General features: G+C 39.2%; 1 protein-coding gene across 1 annotated transcript in view; it reads left to right on the top strand.

Moving 5' to 3' along the window:
- LOC140724199 (transient receptor potential cation channel subfamily V member 6-like) overlaps window positions 1-11790 on the top strand; it is a 33336-nt gene extending 21546 nt beyond the window's left edge. The window contains exons 10-15 of the mRNA XM_073038687.1: window positions 2181-2257; window positions 4934-5099; window positions 8915-8981; window positions 10174-10442; window positions 11302-11411; window positions 11503-11790. Coding sequence (XP_072894788.1) covers window positions 2181-2257; window positions 4934-5099; window positions 8915-8981; window positions 10174-10442; window positions 11302-11411; window positions 11503-11659 — 846 coding nt within the window. The 3' untranslated portion in view covers window positions 11660-11790. The remainder of the gene's footprint in view (window positions 1-2180; window positions 2258-4933; window positions 5100-8914; window positions 8982-10173; window positions 10443-11301; window positions 11412-11502) is intronic.
- The last annotated feature ends 3213 nt before the right edge of the window (window positions 11791-15003 follow it).

Raw genomic sequence — 15003 nt, 5'->3', positions numbered from 1 at the left:
TTAATGTAGAGAAATGGAGGATCACCTGTTTGCAATGAACTCATAAGAATAAATACCCTTCTCACTGTAAGGTCCAACAGTATGGTAGATTTTCAACAGACCAAGCCAAAATGAAGATAAAAGGGCATTCAAGACAAATCAAGGAAATGATCATGGAGAAGGACAAGCCCATCTCAAAGACAGTGAACATATGTCAGAGCTCAGTGCAGTTCATCAGAAAAAAGTCAATAAAAGGTCACCCAAGAAGAATGGCACTTGTAAGAGAGGTGTGTAATGCCATTCGGACTTCAGTCTATGGCCTCCTCTTGTGCCAAGATAAGGCCACCCTCAAGGTGGAAGAGCAACACCTTATATTCCACCTGGGCAGCCTCCAACTGGATGGCATGAATATTGATTTCTCCTGGTGAAAGTTTTTTCCCTCCCCCTCCCCTCTTCTGCTATTCCCCTCCCATTGGGTCCCCTCCTCCTTCCCTTTCTCCAAAGGTCCACTCTCCTCTCCTATCAGAATTCTTTCCTCTCCAGCCCTTTATCCTTCCGGCCCAGCTGGCTTTAACTATCATCTTCTAGCTATCCTCCTTCCCCTCCCTCCACCATTTTATTCTGGTGCCTTCCCTCTTCATTTCCAGTGCTGAAGAAGGGTCTCGGCCTGAGACCATGACTGTTTATTCATTTCCATAGACGTTGCCTGGCTTGCAGAGTTCTGGATTTCCAGCATCTGCAGTCTTTCTCATGTTTATGATTTACTGTGACGCCAGCAGTCAATCTGAGTGACTGAAGACGTCAGTGAGCTGCAACTAGAGACAAAGTCATGGCTCTATAATCTCTAAGGCCTCGCACAAAAAGGGTATTTATCAAAGAGTAGCAAGGAAGAAACCATAGCTAAAAAAAGATGTTGCAAAGTTTCACTTAGAAGATACTGTAAAGATGTGGAAGAAGAATTTATAGTCAATTGAGGCTAAAGTGCACTCCCCAATTAACCTAGCACAGCTTGAGCAGTCTTGCAAGGACGAATGGGCAAATTTTGCTCCAACACTTTGTGCAAAGCTAATGGAAACTTGTCCAAAAAAGGTTACAGGCTGTGGTAGCTGCCAGAGGTGGTTGAACAAAGTACTGAGCAAAAAGGATGAATACTTTTGAACTGCTGACAATTCGATTTGTGAATTTTTAGTTTTTCATACTTTACAATTTTCCCTGTTTTCTGGACCTTACTGTGTAAAAAAAAAGATCATGTGATTCATAAGTAAAAACCTCTCAGTTAAATTGATCAAAACCCTTGGTTGTGATATTTATTTATATGAACAAAGAGGTGGGGGCTGAATACTTTTACAAGGCACCATTTACAGTGCCAGAACCCAGGCCTAAGCTAGACTGTGATTATCAGCTCCCCTATCCCTCATTCAGTCCTTAGCAGCAATGCTCGACACCCCTCCGCAATACTAAACAGTTACTATTCACAACACAACCTTATTTCTCCACTACCCCGACTGAGAGAAGGTCCAGCACTCTGAACCACCCCCACTGGATTTTTCACAGTTGCCACTCTACCCCACTCTCAGCATTTGACCAACTCCCTGAAATCTACCTGAGTTCGTCTGCTATGTCTATATGTAGAGGGTCAGTCACTGTCTACAACATCCAGGTTCTTATGTGGTTTTCATAGTGCCAGTCTTATTCTAGCATTAAATAGTGCCAAAGAGTCATAGGAGACAGGACCTTAAGCCTCCAAGTCTTTGCGAACCATCAAAATCACATTTTGTTCTGTGTATATTCCCATCAACTCACCCCACGTTCTATCCCCATGCACTAAGAGTGATTTACAGTGGATCATTAACTTACCAAACTGCACATCCTCAGCATGTGGCAAGAAACTGGAAACTCACCCTGTCACAAAGGGAGTGTGCAGTTCCATACACTGGTCCGTGGCACTGAAGCTGAATTTCTGGTGATCTGAGACAGCAGCTCTACCAGCTATGCACTATGTCATGAGTAGAGCTGCTATTGTTCTACTTATAGAGAAAAAAGGTTAAAAAATGCATGTTATTTCTAGGTTTTTTATATCAAGATAGATGGAATGTAGCATAATTGTACTCTGAAGGACTCATTGATGGTTTGAATTGCTTTTGCTAAATCTTCTTTCTTTCAAAAACAAATATGTTCTTCAAAACTTTTTTACTTTGCAGATCCCTTATTTGTACAGGATTGGTCCAAGAAATTATTTAGGGAATACTTCCATAGGAGGGCCATTTCCATTACTCTTGTAAGTCTAAGATTATATGTTAAATGCACCTATGCAGCAGCATATTGGAATCTAATTCTAAATGATAGTGATTAAAGTTGCAGTTTAGAAATCACAAATTACAAGCAATCACGCTACCACTCGATGTCACAATTACAATTTGGCAGCTCTGTTATAAGTTACACATTTATCCATGCTTTGCTGTTGTTATTCAAGTTTTAGATGCATATATTGCATATTGTAGGACTTGCATCTCCACAAATAAAACCCAAATGAACACAGGCAGAGACTGAACTATTATCACAGACATCATCATAAATTTAACCCTGGAGCTTGTTTTGTTGATGATAAATCAGAATTTCTCATTCTACCTCACCATACTTTTATTTAAGTTGAGAGATTATAATAACAACATAATGGCTGACAGTTCAACCTCTGACAGCACCTCTCCCTCAGGTAGTGAAATTAACTCACTCTTCCTGTGACTATTCTGGTCATCCCTTCCTGCCTACAGTGCCTCAGACTGAACAACTGACTTTTCAATGCCATGATCAGATGGGCATTATCACCCATCTCCACAACTTCTTTTTCTTCTCCACCCCAAGCTATAGTTCATATTACGGCACATTAGCCATAGACTTTCAGGACCACCTGGCATTGAATACGTAAAATGACAGCTTGAGCTAAGTGTTCTTGTCTGCAATATCCTCAGATTTGACTTTGCACATAGGACAAAAATCATCAATGTACAATTAATCTGCACTGCATGTTATAAAGTGAATTGAATAATTCTGCGCATCCTTCTTCACACAAGCATAAACACACACACACGCACACACACACACACACACTCAGGCAGGCACACACACACACACTCATGCAGACACACACACACACACACACACACACTCATGCAGACACACACACACACACACACACACACACACACACACACACACACACACACACACACACACACACACACACACATTATTCCATTTTAACCTGTTGTAAATCCATATTAAATACTGTTAACACTATTAACTCAATGATACTTTACCATAATCATGCAAAAGTTATTTCTGGAGAAGATCTGCCTTTTTTAGGCTCTTAAGGAGCTAAAATGGGTTTCAATCCAGCAATATCTGAACATTAGCATTTCCATTGGTTTTCTGGGGATGAATCCACAATTAGGCAGAAAGAAACAGGTAATTAACTCTCAGCAGATACATATCATGCTTTTTGTTTAACATTTCCTTCAGCTCAGTTTCTATTTTTAGGCATTTATGGCATAACCCTTCGTTCCTCATAGCATGCTAGGATGTTGAACTTATTTTTTTTGTGTGTTAACCTTTACAATACAGCCCTTTATCGTTGATTTAATTAAATCCATTCTTGCTGGAAGCCTGACTTCAGCAATCTACCCTCCAGTGACTGAATCAGTCTCCTCTAATCCAGCCTCTGCTGTTCTTGCTCAGTTTAAACTTTAAGCATAATCAGTCTTCAATGGGACTGAGCAAACACTTTTTGATCATTGGTTATCATCTTTGCAATGAACCCTGTTAAACTTTTCCATCTCCATTTTCAACATGGTGATAGGCCTCAGTCACCATCATAAATAATGAGTGTTTGGGTTCTGTCCAGAGCATACAGCAGGATTCTAATCTAGAGATAGATCAGAGCATGATTCCGTGTTCGAGTTACAGTTTTTCATGGTGGTTGTCTCAATTGCCAGTCACACAGTTAGAACTATCCTCATGCTTCATGAGGTAGCTCAGCCTGAAAAACACAGGAGACAATGTGACACTGTTGTCACCAAGTTTTCTATTCTGTGACGCAGGCTTTGGAGAAATACAATTTACACTATCCATTTTTGATGTACTTTGACTACCATCTAATCTTTCACCTTGAGGTTCAAAGTTTGTACTCAATTGTAGGGATGGAGCAGGTAGTTCATTTTAAAGCATGCCACCCTCAGCAAGACCAGCAATTCTCTCACCTCTCTGTCTGTCCTTATGTTATCTGATCACAGACTAATTTTTGCTCATAATTCAGTTTGTATTCCAGATTACTCTTACTTGACAAAAGCTCAGAGACCAAATTGAAAGGTGGTTTAGTGCATGTTTAAGTGATGCTAATCAGAATGATCAGACTTAACTGCAGCAGAATTGAAAAATAAACCATCTCTTTAAGAACTGAACTGTTTTGAGAGCAGTCACCAGGCCACAAAAGCAACTTTTCTTAAAGGGTGAAAGGGATCTTCAGAAAATAAAGTCTTTATTCCTAACAGGTCATACAAGAATATTTTTAAATCAAAACAGAGCATGCCATTCATTTTCATGTCAAACATATTTCATGTTTTTTCCAACACAGAATGTAACTTACAAATAACTAAAAATCTTTATAGAAAATCACAGCGTAAGAAAACCTTTATGCTAATGCCACAGGACACTGAATTAGAAGTATATTCAGAGGAGGCTTCCATGGCTCCGATATTCACTCAGCCTCTTAAAGACATACCTCCTCTAAAAATGTGAGGTATTATTTTGACAAAATCAAAACTTAGGTATTAATGTCCTTGAAAGTACAACATGTTGCATGACTACTATTATATTGAGTAAAATAAATGTTTCTATAGAACAGCTGCATGACTTGCTTTTTTTATATAGGCAATGATGAGTGTTTCTTTTGTTCTAGGGTCTGTTACTCCCTTTTAATTGCTGTGGCAGTCATCATGAGAATCCTTGGTAATGTTGAAGAAGCAGTTCCCATTTCTTTGGCTCTGATCATTGGCTGGTGCAACACCATTTATTTTGCCCGAGGATTTAAAATGCTTGGGCAATTTTCTATTATGATCCAAAAGGTAGGAAAACCAAATAAAACAATTTAGCAATGATGAAAAATTGGATTATATTAAGAATATATGGTCTCCTTTGTTTCTACTGAATTGTCATTTCACTTGTGATTTTCCATTCATGGCTTCTCTGTAAACTCCTTTCCCAATTCATTTTCAATCATATCTTCCAACTTTTCTTAAATCCCTAATTATCAATTTCAGATATGCCATTAAATTTATGGATAGAATGAGTAGGCTAGTAGAGAGAATTACACACACAAGACGCTGGAGGAACTCAACAGGTCTGACAGCATCTATGGAAATTAATAAACAGTCAACATTTTGGGCTGAAACTCTTCATCAGGACTGCAAAGGAAGGGGGAAGAAGCCAGCATAAAAAGAAGGAAGGATGGGAAAGAGTAGAAGGTGATTGGGGGAGTGGGGGAGAGGTTTGGAGTGAGAAGCTGAGAGATGCATTATTCTCCACAACTTCTGCCATCTTCAATGGGCTCCTACTACCAAACACACCTTTAGCTCCCTACCCCCATCCCCAGTCTCTGCTTTCTGCAGGGATCACTCATTTGTGATTCCCTTGTCCATTCAACCTCCTCATAAAACTCTATGAGATTGGTTAGACGCGACCTACCATGTACAAAGTCATGTTGACAATATCTAATCAGTCCCTGTCTATCCAAATACTTCTATATTCAGTTCCTTAGAATACCTTCCAATAACTTTACCAGTACTGATATTAGGCTCACCAGACTACACTTTCCTGGCTTATTCTTAAAGCCTTTCTTAAACAATGAAACAACATTAGCTATCCTCCAAACCTCCGGCATCTCACCTGTGGCTAAGGATATTTTAATTTCTGCACTAACCTCCCAAAGGGTCTGAAGGAACATCTTGTCAGGCCCTGGGGGATTTAACCACACTGATTTGCTTCAAGGCAGCAAATACCTCCTCCATACGCTGTTATAGAGTCCATGAAATCGCTACTGCATTCCCTCACTTCTATAGCCTGTGTCCATCTCCCAAGTAAATGCAGATGCAAAAAAATCATTTACGATCTCCCCCATTTCTTTCGGCTCTACATATAGATTGCCACTCTGATCTTCCAGAGGACCAATTTTGTCCCTTGCTATCTATCCTTTTGCTCTTAATATATCTGAAGAAGCCCTTAAGATTCTGTTTCACCTTGTCTGCTAGAGAAACCTCATGACTTCTTTTAGCCCTCCTGATTTCTTTCTGAGGTGTTTTCTTGCATTTCTTCTACTCAAGTACCCCATTTGCTCCTGCCTGTCCATACCTGATATGCATCTCTTTTTTTTTCTTAACAAGGGCTTTAATATCTCTTGAAAACCAAGGATCCCTAAACCTGTTCTCTTTGCCTTTTATTTTGACAGGAACATACAAACTCTCAAAATTTCACTTTTGAAGGCCTCACACCTCCAATTTAGAATGTCAACCTGAGGGCCAGATGAATCTTTTTCCATAAATGCCTTGAAATTAATAGCATTATGATCACTAGAAGTGTTCCCCTGCACAAGCTTCTGTCATCTGCCCTGTCTCATTCCTTAATAGGAGATCTAGAATTGCACTCTTTCTAGTTGGGACTTCAATGTACTGATAAAAGGAAACTTTCCTGAACATATTTAACAAACCCTTTCCAATCCAGGCCTTTTATAGTATGGAAATCCCAGTCAATATGTGGAAAGTTATAATCACCTACTATCAACCTTATGGTTCTTGTAAAAGTCTGTGATCTCTACAAACTTGTTCCTCTAAATCCCACAGGTTGTCAAGTAGTCTATAATATAATCCCATTAACCTGATATATCCCATATCTTTCTTATTCCTCATTTCTACCCATAAACCCTCACTAGACAAGCTCTCCAGTCTGCCCTGTCTGAGCACTGTTGTGATATCTTCCCTGACTAGTAATGCTACTTCTCCCCATTTAATCCTTCCCACTCTATCACGTCTAAAACAGCAGAACCCCAGAATATTGAGCTGCCAGTCCTGCCCCTCCTGCAACCAAGTCTATCTAATGTCTACAATGTCATAATTCCACGTGTTGACCCACGCCTGTTCATTCACCTTTCCTACAATACTCCTTGCAGCTGAGATCATTAACCCCCATGCTACACTTTTTGATTTCTGACTCTGTACACAGGTTTGACAACATCAGTCTCCACAACCACTCACTATCTGTTCTAATGTTCTGGTTTCTATCTCCTTGCAACTCTAGTTATTCCCCCTCTCCCCTGTGCAGCACTAGGAAACCTTCTGTTCAGGCCCCATCTTCCCTGGAAAAGAGCCCAGTGATCCAAAAAATCTGATGCCCTCCCTCCTGCACCAGCTCGGTAGCCATGAGTTAAACTTTATGATTTTCCTATTTCTGGCCTTACTAGCACTTAACAACCCTACAGGCCCTGTCCTTTAGTTAGCTCCTAACTCCCTGAATTCATTTTGCAGGACATCGTCACCCCTCCTACCCATGTCATTGGTACCGATGTGGGCTGTAACCTCTGGCTGCTCACCCTCCCACTTAAGAATGCTATGGACTCGATCCAAGATGTCTCTGATCTTGGCAACTGGCAGGCAGCATCCCGTCTAGGAATCTTGTTCTCGTCCACAGAGCCTCCTTTCTGGTCTGCTAACCAATGAATCCACTAACACTATAGCTCACCTCTTCTTCCTCCTTAATTTCTGAGCCACAGAGCCAGACTCTAACAGTATCCAAAACACTATACCTGCTGATGAGAGGAGCAGGCACAGGGATACTCTTCAATGGCTGCCCATCCCCATTCCAACTCCTGAATGACACCCGGTTACAAGCGGCAGCAGACTCAGTGTATGTTCCTGTTGAGTCACTCCTGGCCATCTGCTCTTGAGCATCAGCGGCAGCTTCACACGTGGAACATCTGAAGTAAGGGTGTCACACATTTTGTGTGAAACAGAGGGATGAAAAAGTGAAATCATTTACAGTTTGAAATACAGTCAATGTAAATTGGAACAGAGATTAGAAGTGAAAAATATGTGGTGGAGCCTGGCACAGAGCCTTGTCTAGTGTTGTCATTTGCCAGGACATTGCCTCTCTCAAGAACCAATTCTTCCTTGATGGAAAGGGCACACAAGTAGATTTGAATTTTGCCATTGATAGCCTCGCCTCTAGTTACATGGCTTTTCTGAAGTATAATAAGAAATTTCAGGATATGTTTACCCAAGCTTTCAAGAGCATGCATCCCAGCATAAATTTCATGTAATGAAATGACTTCATTTCCATATGAAATGAAGCCCTCAGTTCAGCCTTCATCTTTGCTCCCATTCTCCTGTGCATAGAATTTATTTACTTTGTTTTATTATTTACAGGTGCTTCTGGCCCTTTGAACTGCACTGCCAAGCAACCCCCCCCCCCCCCCCATTTAACCCTAACCTAATTACGAAACAATTTACAATTTCGAATTAACCTACTAATCAGTCCCTCTTTGGACTGTGAGAGGAATCCAGAGCACTCGAAGGAAACCCACGCCCACAAGGAAGGAACGTGCAAACTTGCTTTTGGAGGACGCTGGTACTGAACTCCAAATTCCGATATCCTCTGATACACCACCATGGCGCCCTGTCCAGGCCCTATCATGCTGTGAAAGCAGCATATAGATTTGAGGCACATAATCTATGGATGCATACTATAGAAAATATTGGTTAAAATTTTATGTTTTTCAAATGTTGTGCTTTAACATGTCAGATGAGTTATTTATTAATTACAACCAAATTAACTTGTAATACAGTGTGACCATTTCCAACTATTTCACTGGTGCTCTGTTATTTCTTTGCAGATTATTTTTGGTGATTTCATGCAATGGTGTTGCCTGGTGCTTATTTGCATCACTGGATTTACCTCTGGTATGTGCTTGTTTTACAATTAATTAAAACATTAGATTTATGATACGTTGATTATAAATAAATGAATTAGAATCTTTTGAAAAGTAACATAGATATAATGTAGCAAAAAGAGCCTGACAACAGCCTACCCCACATCAACCTTCTATAATTTTGTTTCATTTATAGTTTTAGTTATCAGTTTCCATAGCGATCTGGGGCCATAGAATGCAAAATGAAAACAATACTCTAAACACCAATTCCTTTCTTATTGGAAGCCAATTCACAGAATTATGTCAGCGAGTGAATGGTTAGAGTCCAATGGGCTGGATCTGTGATTTGATGCCAGTTTTTGATATCCAGCAACAGGAATGTTATCAAAATTGCTTATCAGTTAAACACAGGCAATAGGTCAAATGTAATATACAGCAACGCCGTAAAAGTATTTCAGAAACCAAAGTAAAAATTGGGACTTAGATATGGAACTAAAGTAAATCTGAAATTTTATAAACCAACTGGAATAAACAAAATCTCAGTAACAATCACAGTAATTGTGCCTTAGCATCATGTTAGAAACTCATTTTCACCTTTTTTCCAAGTTGAAATAATGAAGCGCAGGTCAAATTTCTGATTCTGTCTTGGATATATTTAGCAGCGCACGTTGTGCAAAAGCAAGATATTGCTGATGTCAGTTACATGTCCTCCCTATCTTCCCAATGCCCGATGAATGTACCACCCTCACATATGAACGCACGCTTGGGAGACAGGCAGTATAGATTTGCCAGCTGCTACAGGACCTCCAACACCTTTTGCTACATAGGAACGTGGTTCCTGGCCACAGATCTAACGTGAACTAGTCAGATTAAAAATAGTTCCCAGGAATGGAACACTGCTCTCAGCGGAGTTGGACCTACGTCCAGATGTTATATTTAAATTTGCAAGTGCAGATGGCAGAAATTGCTGGAGTTTCGCTGAACAACACCAACAGCTGTGCTTTCTTAACAAGGTCAAATTCTGGGTCTTTGCTTTCTTTATAATTTTAGGAGAATCCTTGATATTGAATGATTAATGAGACCTTTCCTTTACTGAAGATACAGAAAGCACCCATCTTGTTGCAACACCAGTAACTTTCTCTATTTACCCTACCAATGAGAAACAGCACTATTTAAAATTAACATTCAAATCTCTTATGGTTCTCTTTCCCTTTATTTTGCAGCATTCTATGTTATGTTTCAGACTCTGGATTTGAGAAACTATCCATATTTCAGGGACTTTTCAATGACCATGTACACCACAGTTGAGCTGATGATGGGTTTGATTGACCTTCCAGTCCCATATGACAAACCAACACCTAGCATCATATACGTTGGCTACGTATTATACATGATCTTTGTGTACCTTCTGCTATTGAATCTGTTGATTGCAATGATGGATGACACATACTGGAGAATTGCATATGAAAGAGAAGAACTGTGGAAAGTACAAGTAAGCTTTGCTTTTTGAAATATGATTCTGAAATGTATACATCAAATATTTAGGAAGTAGAAAAGAGAGCTCCACAGGAAGTGAGATAATTCAACAGGATTACTAACACTACGATTTTTCTTAGAGAATCAGATTTATTATCACTGACAGAAGGTTAGAAATTAGTCAGCAGTAAAGTTCAAATACATAAAATCAGTATAAATTACATGGAAAAAAGGAATAATGAGATAGTGCTCACAGGTTCATGGACTGTTGAGTAATCTGATCCCAAAGGCGAAGAAACTATTTCTGAATCATTGAGTGTGTGTTTTTGGGCTCCTGTACCTCCTCTCTAATGGAAGCAGTGAGAAGAGCACACGAGGCTCTGCGTGTGATTATACATTAAGTTGCAGCATAGCTCTCTCCTTCCCTACCTTTCTTTTGCCATGGAACCACTTTGTTAATGTTAAGCAGAATAGTGGAAGCACACTAGCGCTGCTGAACTTACGTCGCTATTTCTCACCCTGACTTCTCAGTGTTTCCTGGTAACTTCTTTCTCACATTCCTACAGTTTATCCTTGCAGACATTCACTCCTCCAGTAGACAACCAGGCAACCTTTCCTAAACCGACACAGCCAATGCCCTTTCTAACTTTCTCAGTGCCAACTCTTTCCAAACAAATGACTTCACAGTGACTGTTATTGTGCTAAAATATATACTCCTTTGATGCTCAGTATTTGGGAGATGATGTGGTAATGTAGTAACAGGATGAAATCAACACAGACAGATGTGCAATGCCATCATCTGATTTTATTTGTTTTAAAACATTAAATGGCAATTGCATAAATTTGATTTTAAATTGTTAATTCACCTCTTTCAGATTGCAGCTACAATCCTGCTTCTGGAGCGAAGAGTTCCAGTATTTCTAAGAATCCGTTCAGGAGTTCCTGGAAGATCACTGGGATTTGATGATGACAAGTGGTATATTGGGTAATCCAAAAATCTCACTGCAGCATTTAGCTTAATCACTTTGAATTTAAAATGCAAATTTCATTTATTTGAAACCTTTTTTTTATTTCAGGGTTGAAGAAATTCTTAGTGAAGCAGTAGGGACAAAGGCACAAGTCCCAGCACTGGATGCACAGAAATATTCACACCATCTAGGCTGGGATGCAATTCGAAAAAATCTAGCAAAAATCATAAGCATGAGAGATTCATCTGAGTCTACGACATTTTAGAGAGCATTTATCTTCAAATGGATCACTACAAATGAGCCCAAAATGTCTCCTTAGTTTTTTTTAACTGCACTATTCAATACATTTCAAATGAGAATGTATTGTTACTACAAATCTGTAATTTAGTCTTAGTCACCATATCCATTTTAAATTAATCTTACTTATTCAACAGTGACAATAACATATTTCAAAAAGCTGTATAGAATGAAAGAAAGAAAAGATTTTTGCAAATGTATTGAAAGTTGCTGACAGTAATCACCATTTAAAAACTACAAATTGAAATGTTCTTTTAAAATATGGTTTAATAGATTTAGGTATTTACTATCAGAAATCGCTTTTGAACTCAAGTAGCAATATTTCTGCAGAAGTTCCCTTGGCTCCCACAGTAGGTTTGTGGAGACCCAGATTTTGCATTCCAAACAATACTCCTAAATGAATGAAAAGTGCCTTTAAATGTAATAGAGATGAAAGGTTAAGCTGTGGAGAGGGGGGAAATCCCTTTTAACTCTAGTTTTTTGCTGTAAACACTAAAAATCTTGTGTTGCATTACTGCTGTGAACATCCACTTAAATGTGTCACTCATTGTTTCTCTTTGAATCAAGTAGTATAGAGAATTGTATTGTAGAGAATTTCCATTTCTCTTGCCGATGACCTGTGGTTAATAATCAAAGATCAAATTGCTTCAGATTTTTCATCCACTTTTTAACTGAGACAAAGAACTTAATTTTCAGTTTGTGTTGCTCTTGTAGCAAAAAGGGTCTAAGAGATGACCTGATAATGTTTCAGTGACATATTTGTTGGAGCTGGTTTATTTAACATAATATATCTGGGTTTCCTGACCAACATCAGCTTGGGATTTTAAAGGTATGTTGTCAGCCAGTTTAATAGGTTTTGGAGTTGTCTGAAGAAGGAGAGGAAAACAGACAAGTTTTGAGTTTACTTTCCTATGCACAGGTATAGGTATGTACAGTTTCAATGAAAAACTTTACAACACCATCAGACACATTCCAATTAGAACAATTAGACCAAAATAATGAAGTTCAATGTTCCCAAGAAAAGCATAATTCAAGCGCAAATTATACAAAATTATAAAAGCAAGAAAACAATTTGAACAAAAATAAAGTCCAGTGTAGTGTAAAGTGGACGTAGTGTTGCTCTATTGAGGTGGATATTAGGATTGTGCAGGGTGGCTCAAGAACTGAATGGTTAAAGGAAAATAGCTCTTCTTGAACTTCATGGTGTGGGACTTGGGCGTTTGTATGTTAGTTGTATTGAATTTAATTGAATTGATTTTATTACATATCCTTCACATATGTGAGGAGTAAAAATCTTTACGTTACTTCTCTGTCTAAATGTGCAATGTGCAATTTATAGTCATTTGTAATAAACAGTATGTACAACAGGACTGTCAATATAACATAGAAATACAATTGTGAAGCTGGCATTGCCCGGCTAGTTGGGATTGTTATGTTTTGCAGCTTCAAAACATAAGACTAATTGAAAGAAAAACAAAGGAGTCCAAGAGATGCAGATAAACTTCAATTTTAATTTTAGCACCCCATGACATGGTTGTGAAATGATGTATGTCATTCATGTACTTTTACATATAACGTGGAATGAATTATGTAAAAAACAAAGAATGCTTAATCAAACAAAACATTTATACCACTCAAATATTAAATACACACCACTCTTCCCTGCTTAGCTATGAACTCCAGCTCAATATAAATGCTTCACAACATTACAACTTATACACACATGTATAGATATATAAACACAGTATACTATAATAATACACCTACTATATAGACTTCCACTCCAGAGTAAATTTTAAATTGTTCCATTCAGGCATAAAGATTTAATTGCTATGAAGGATTTCTCACCCTTGTGTGATAACATCTTTCCTGACAAAGGGGGCAGGTGACACGTGGCTGTGAAACAACCTCAGGTTCTGGGGCCTCTTCCATGGTGATTGTAGGAGGTAACTCTGGGACTGAAGGAAGTGCTTCTGATAGCTCTGGACTCCTTCCTTCTGGATGTGTTGGCATCCCAAACACAGCATGGCAAGTTGCTCAATCTGCTGATGTAACCCAGGCCACCATACAAAGCTTCAAGCCAATGCCTTCATTTTGAACACACCTAGATGACCAGCATATAGCTCTCAGCTTGAATGATACAACTCTCAATCCCCACATAAGACAACGCACATCAAGCGCAAGTTCATATAGGGGAACTGGAATTTCTGCTGCACATTCCAGCTATTTTGGGTGGCCATGTAGACCCGAGACAGTGTGGGGTCCTTTCTGCTTTCCCTTTGGATCATCTGTACCGTAAGAGGGAGACCTTTGATTTGCATTAGGAAGAATACATCAAGAGAAGTGCCCTCTTTTGCAAATGTTTCACATATTTCCTGTTCCAGGGGTAAACAGGCCATCAGCATTTCCATGATGAGTTTTCCTCTTGAATTCAATCTGTCCTCCAAGAAACAGGGCCCATCTCTGTATTTTGCTGCTGCTGTTAGTAAAACACCCTTCTGAGGACTGAAAGTGGACACTGGTGATGGATGATCAGTAATGAGGGTAAACTCTCTCCCATAAAGACACTGGTTGAAATGTTTTATACCTGAAACCAGACTGAAACCCTCTCTGTCAATCTGTGTGTAATTTTTCCTCTGGAATGGTAAGGGAACGTGATGCAAAGACTATGGGGGTGTTCACTCCATCCCTCATAACATGTGACATGACTACACCTATACCATAAGGCAAGCCATCTCAGGGAAGCTTCAATGGACATTGTGGATCATGATGAATGAGTACAGTGTCTGATGGCACCATTTAATTTTCCTTTGGAAAGCCACCTCACACTGCTTTGTCCATTGCCATTTCTTCCCAATCTGTAGTAAGGAGTTCAAGAGGGGAGCACAGTAACCAGGTGTGGCAGAAACTTGTTATAGTAATTGACAAATAGTAAAAAAGGACCACAACTGTGACACATCCTTTGGCCTTGGCGCATTCACCATTGCTTGAATTTTCTCAGGACACTTGTGTAATACTTGTACATCAAGATGTGACCGCAGTAAGTGATGTTTGGTTTAAAGAATTCACACTTGTTGCATCATACTCTGAGCCCATAATCTTTTGCCCATAATGTTTTTAACACTGTTTTCAGCTTTTTGGAGAAGTTCCTTGTCATCCTTACTGATAACAATGATGCCATCCAGGTAAAACTGAGTGTCTGGGCAGACTTGTAGCACCTGGTCCATAGCTTTCTGCCAGAGTGCAGGTTCACATGCTACTCCAAAATCAAGTCTATTGTAGTCCTTTGTGAGTATTTATGGTGAGAAACAC

The sequence above is a fragment of the Hemitrygon akajei genome, chromosome 3, assembly GCF_048418815.1.
Source record: "Hemitrygon akajei chromosome 3, sHemAka1.3, whole genome shotgun sequence".
NCBI classification, from domain to species: domain Eukaryota; kingdom Metazoa; phylum Chordata; class Chondrichthyes; order Myliobatiformes; family Dasyatidae; genus Hemitrygon; species Hemitrygon akajei.
The sequence above is the reverse complement of the archived record's forward strand: the minus strand, read 5'-3'. Positions and strand labels throughout refer to the sequence as shown.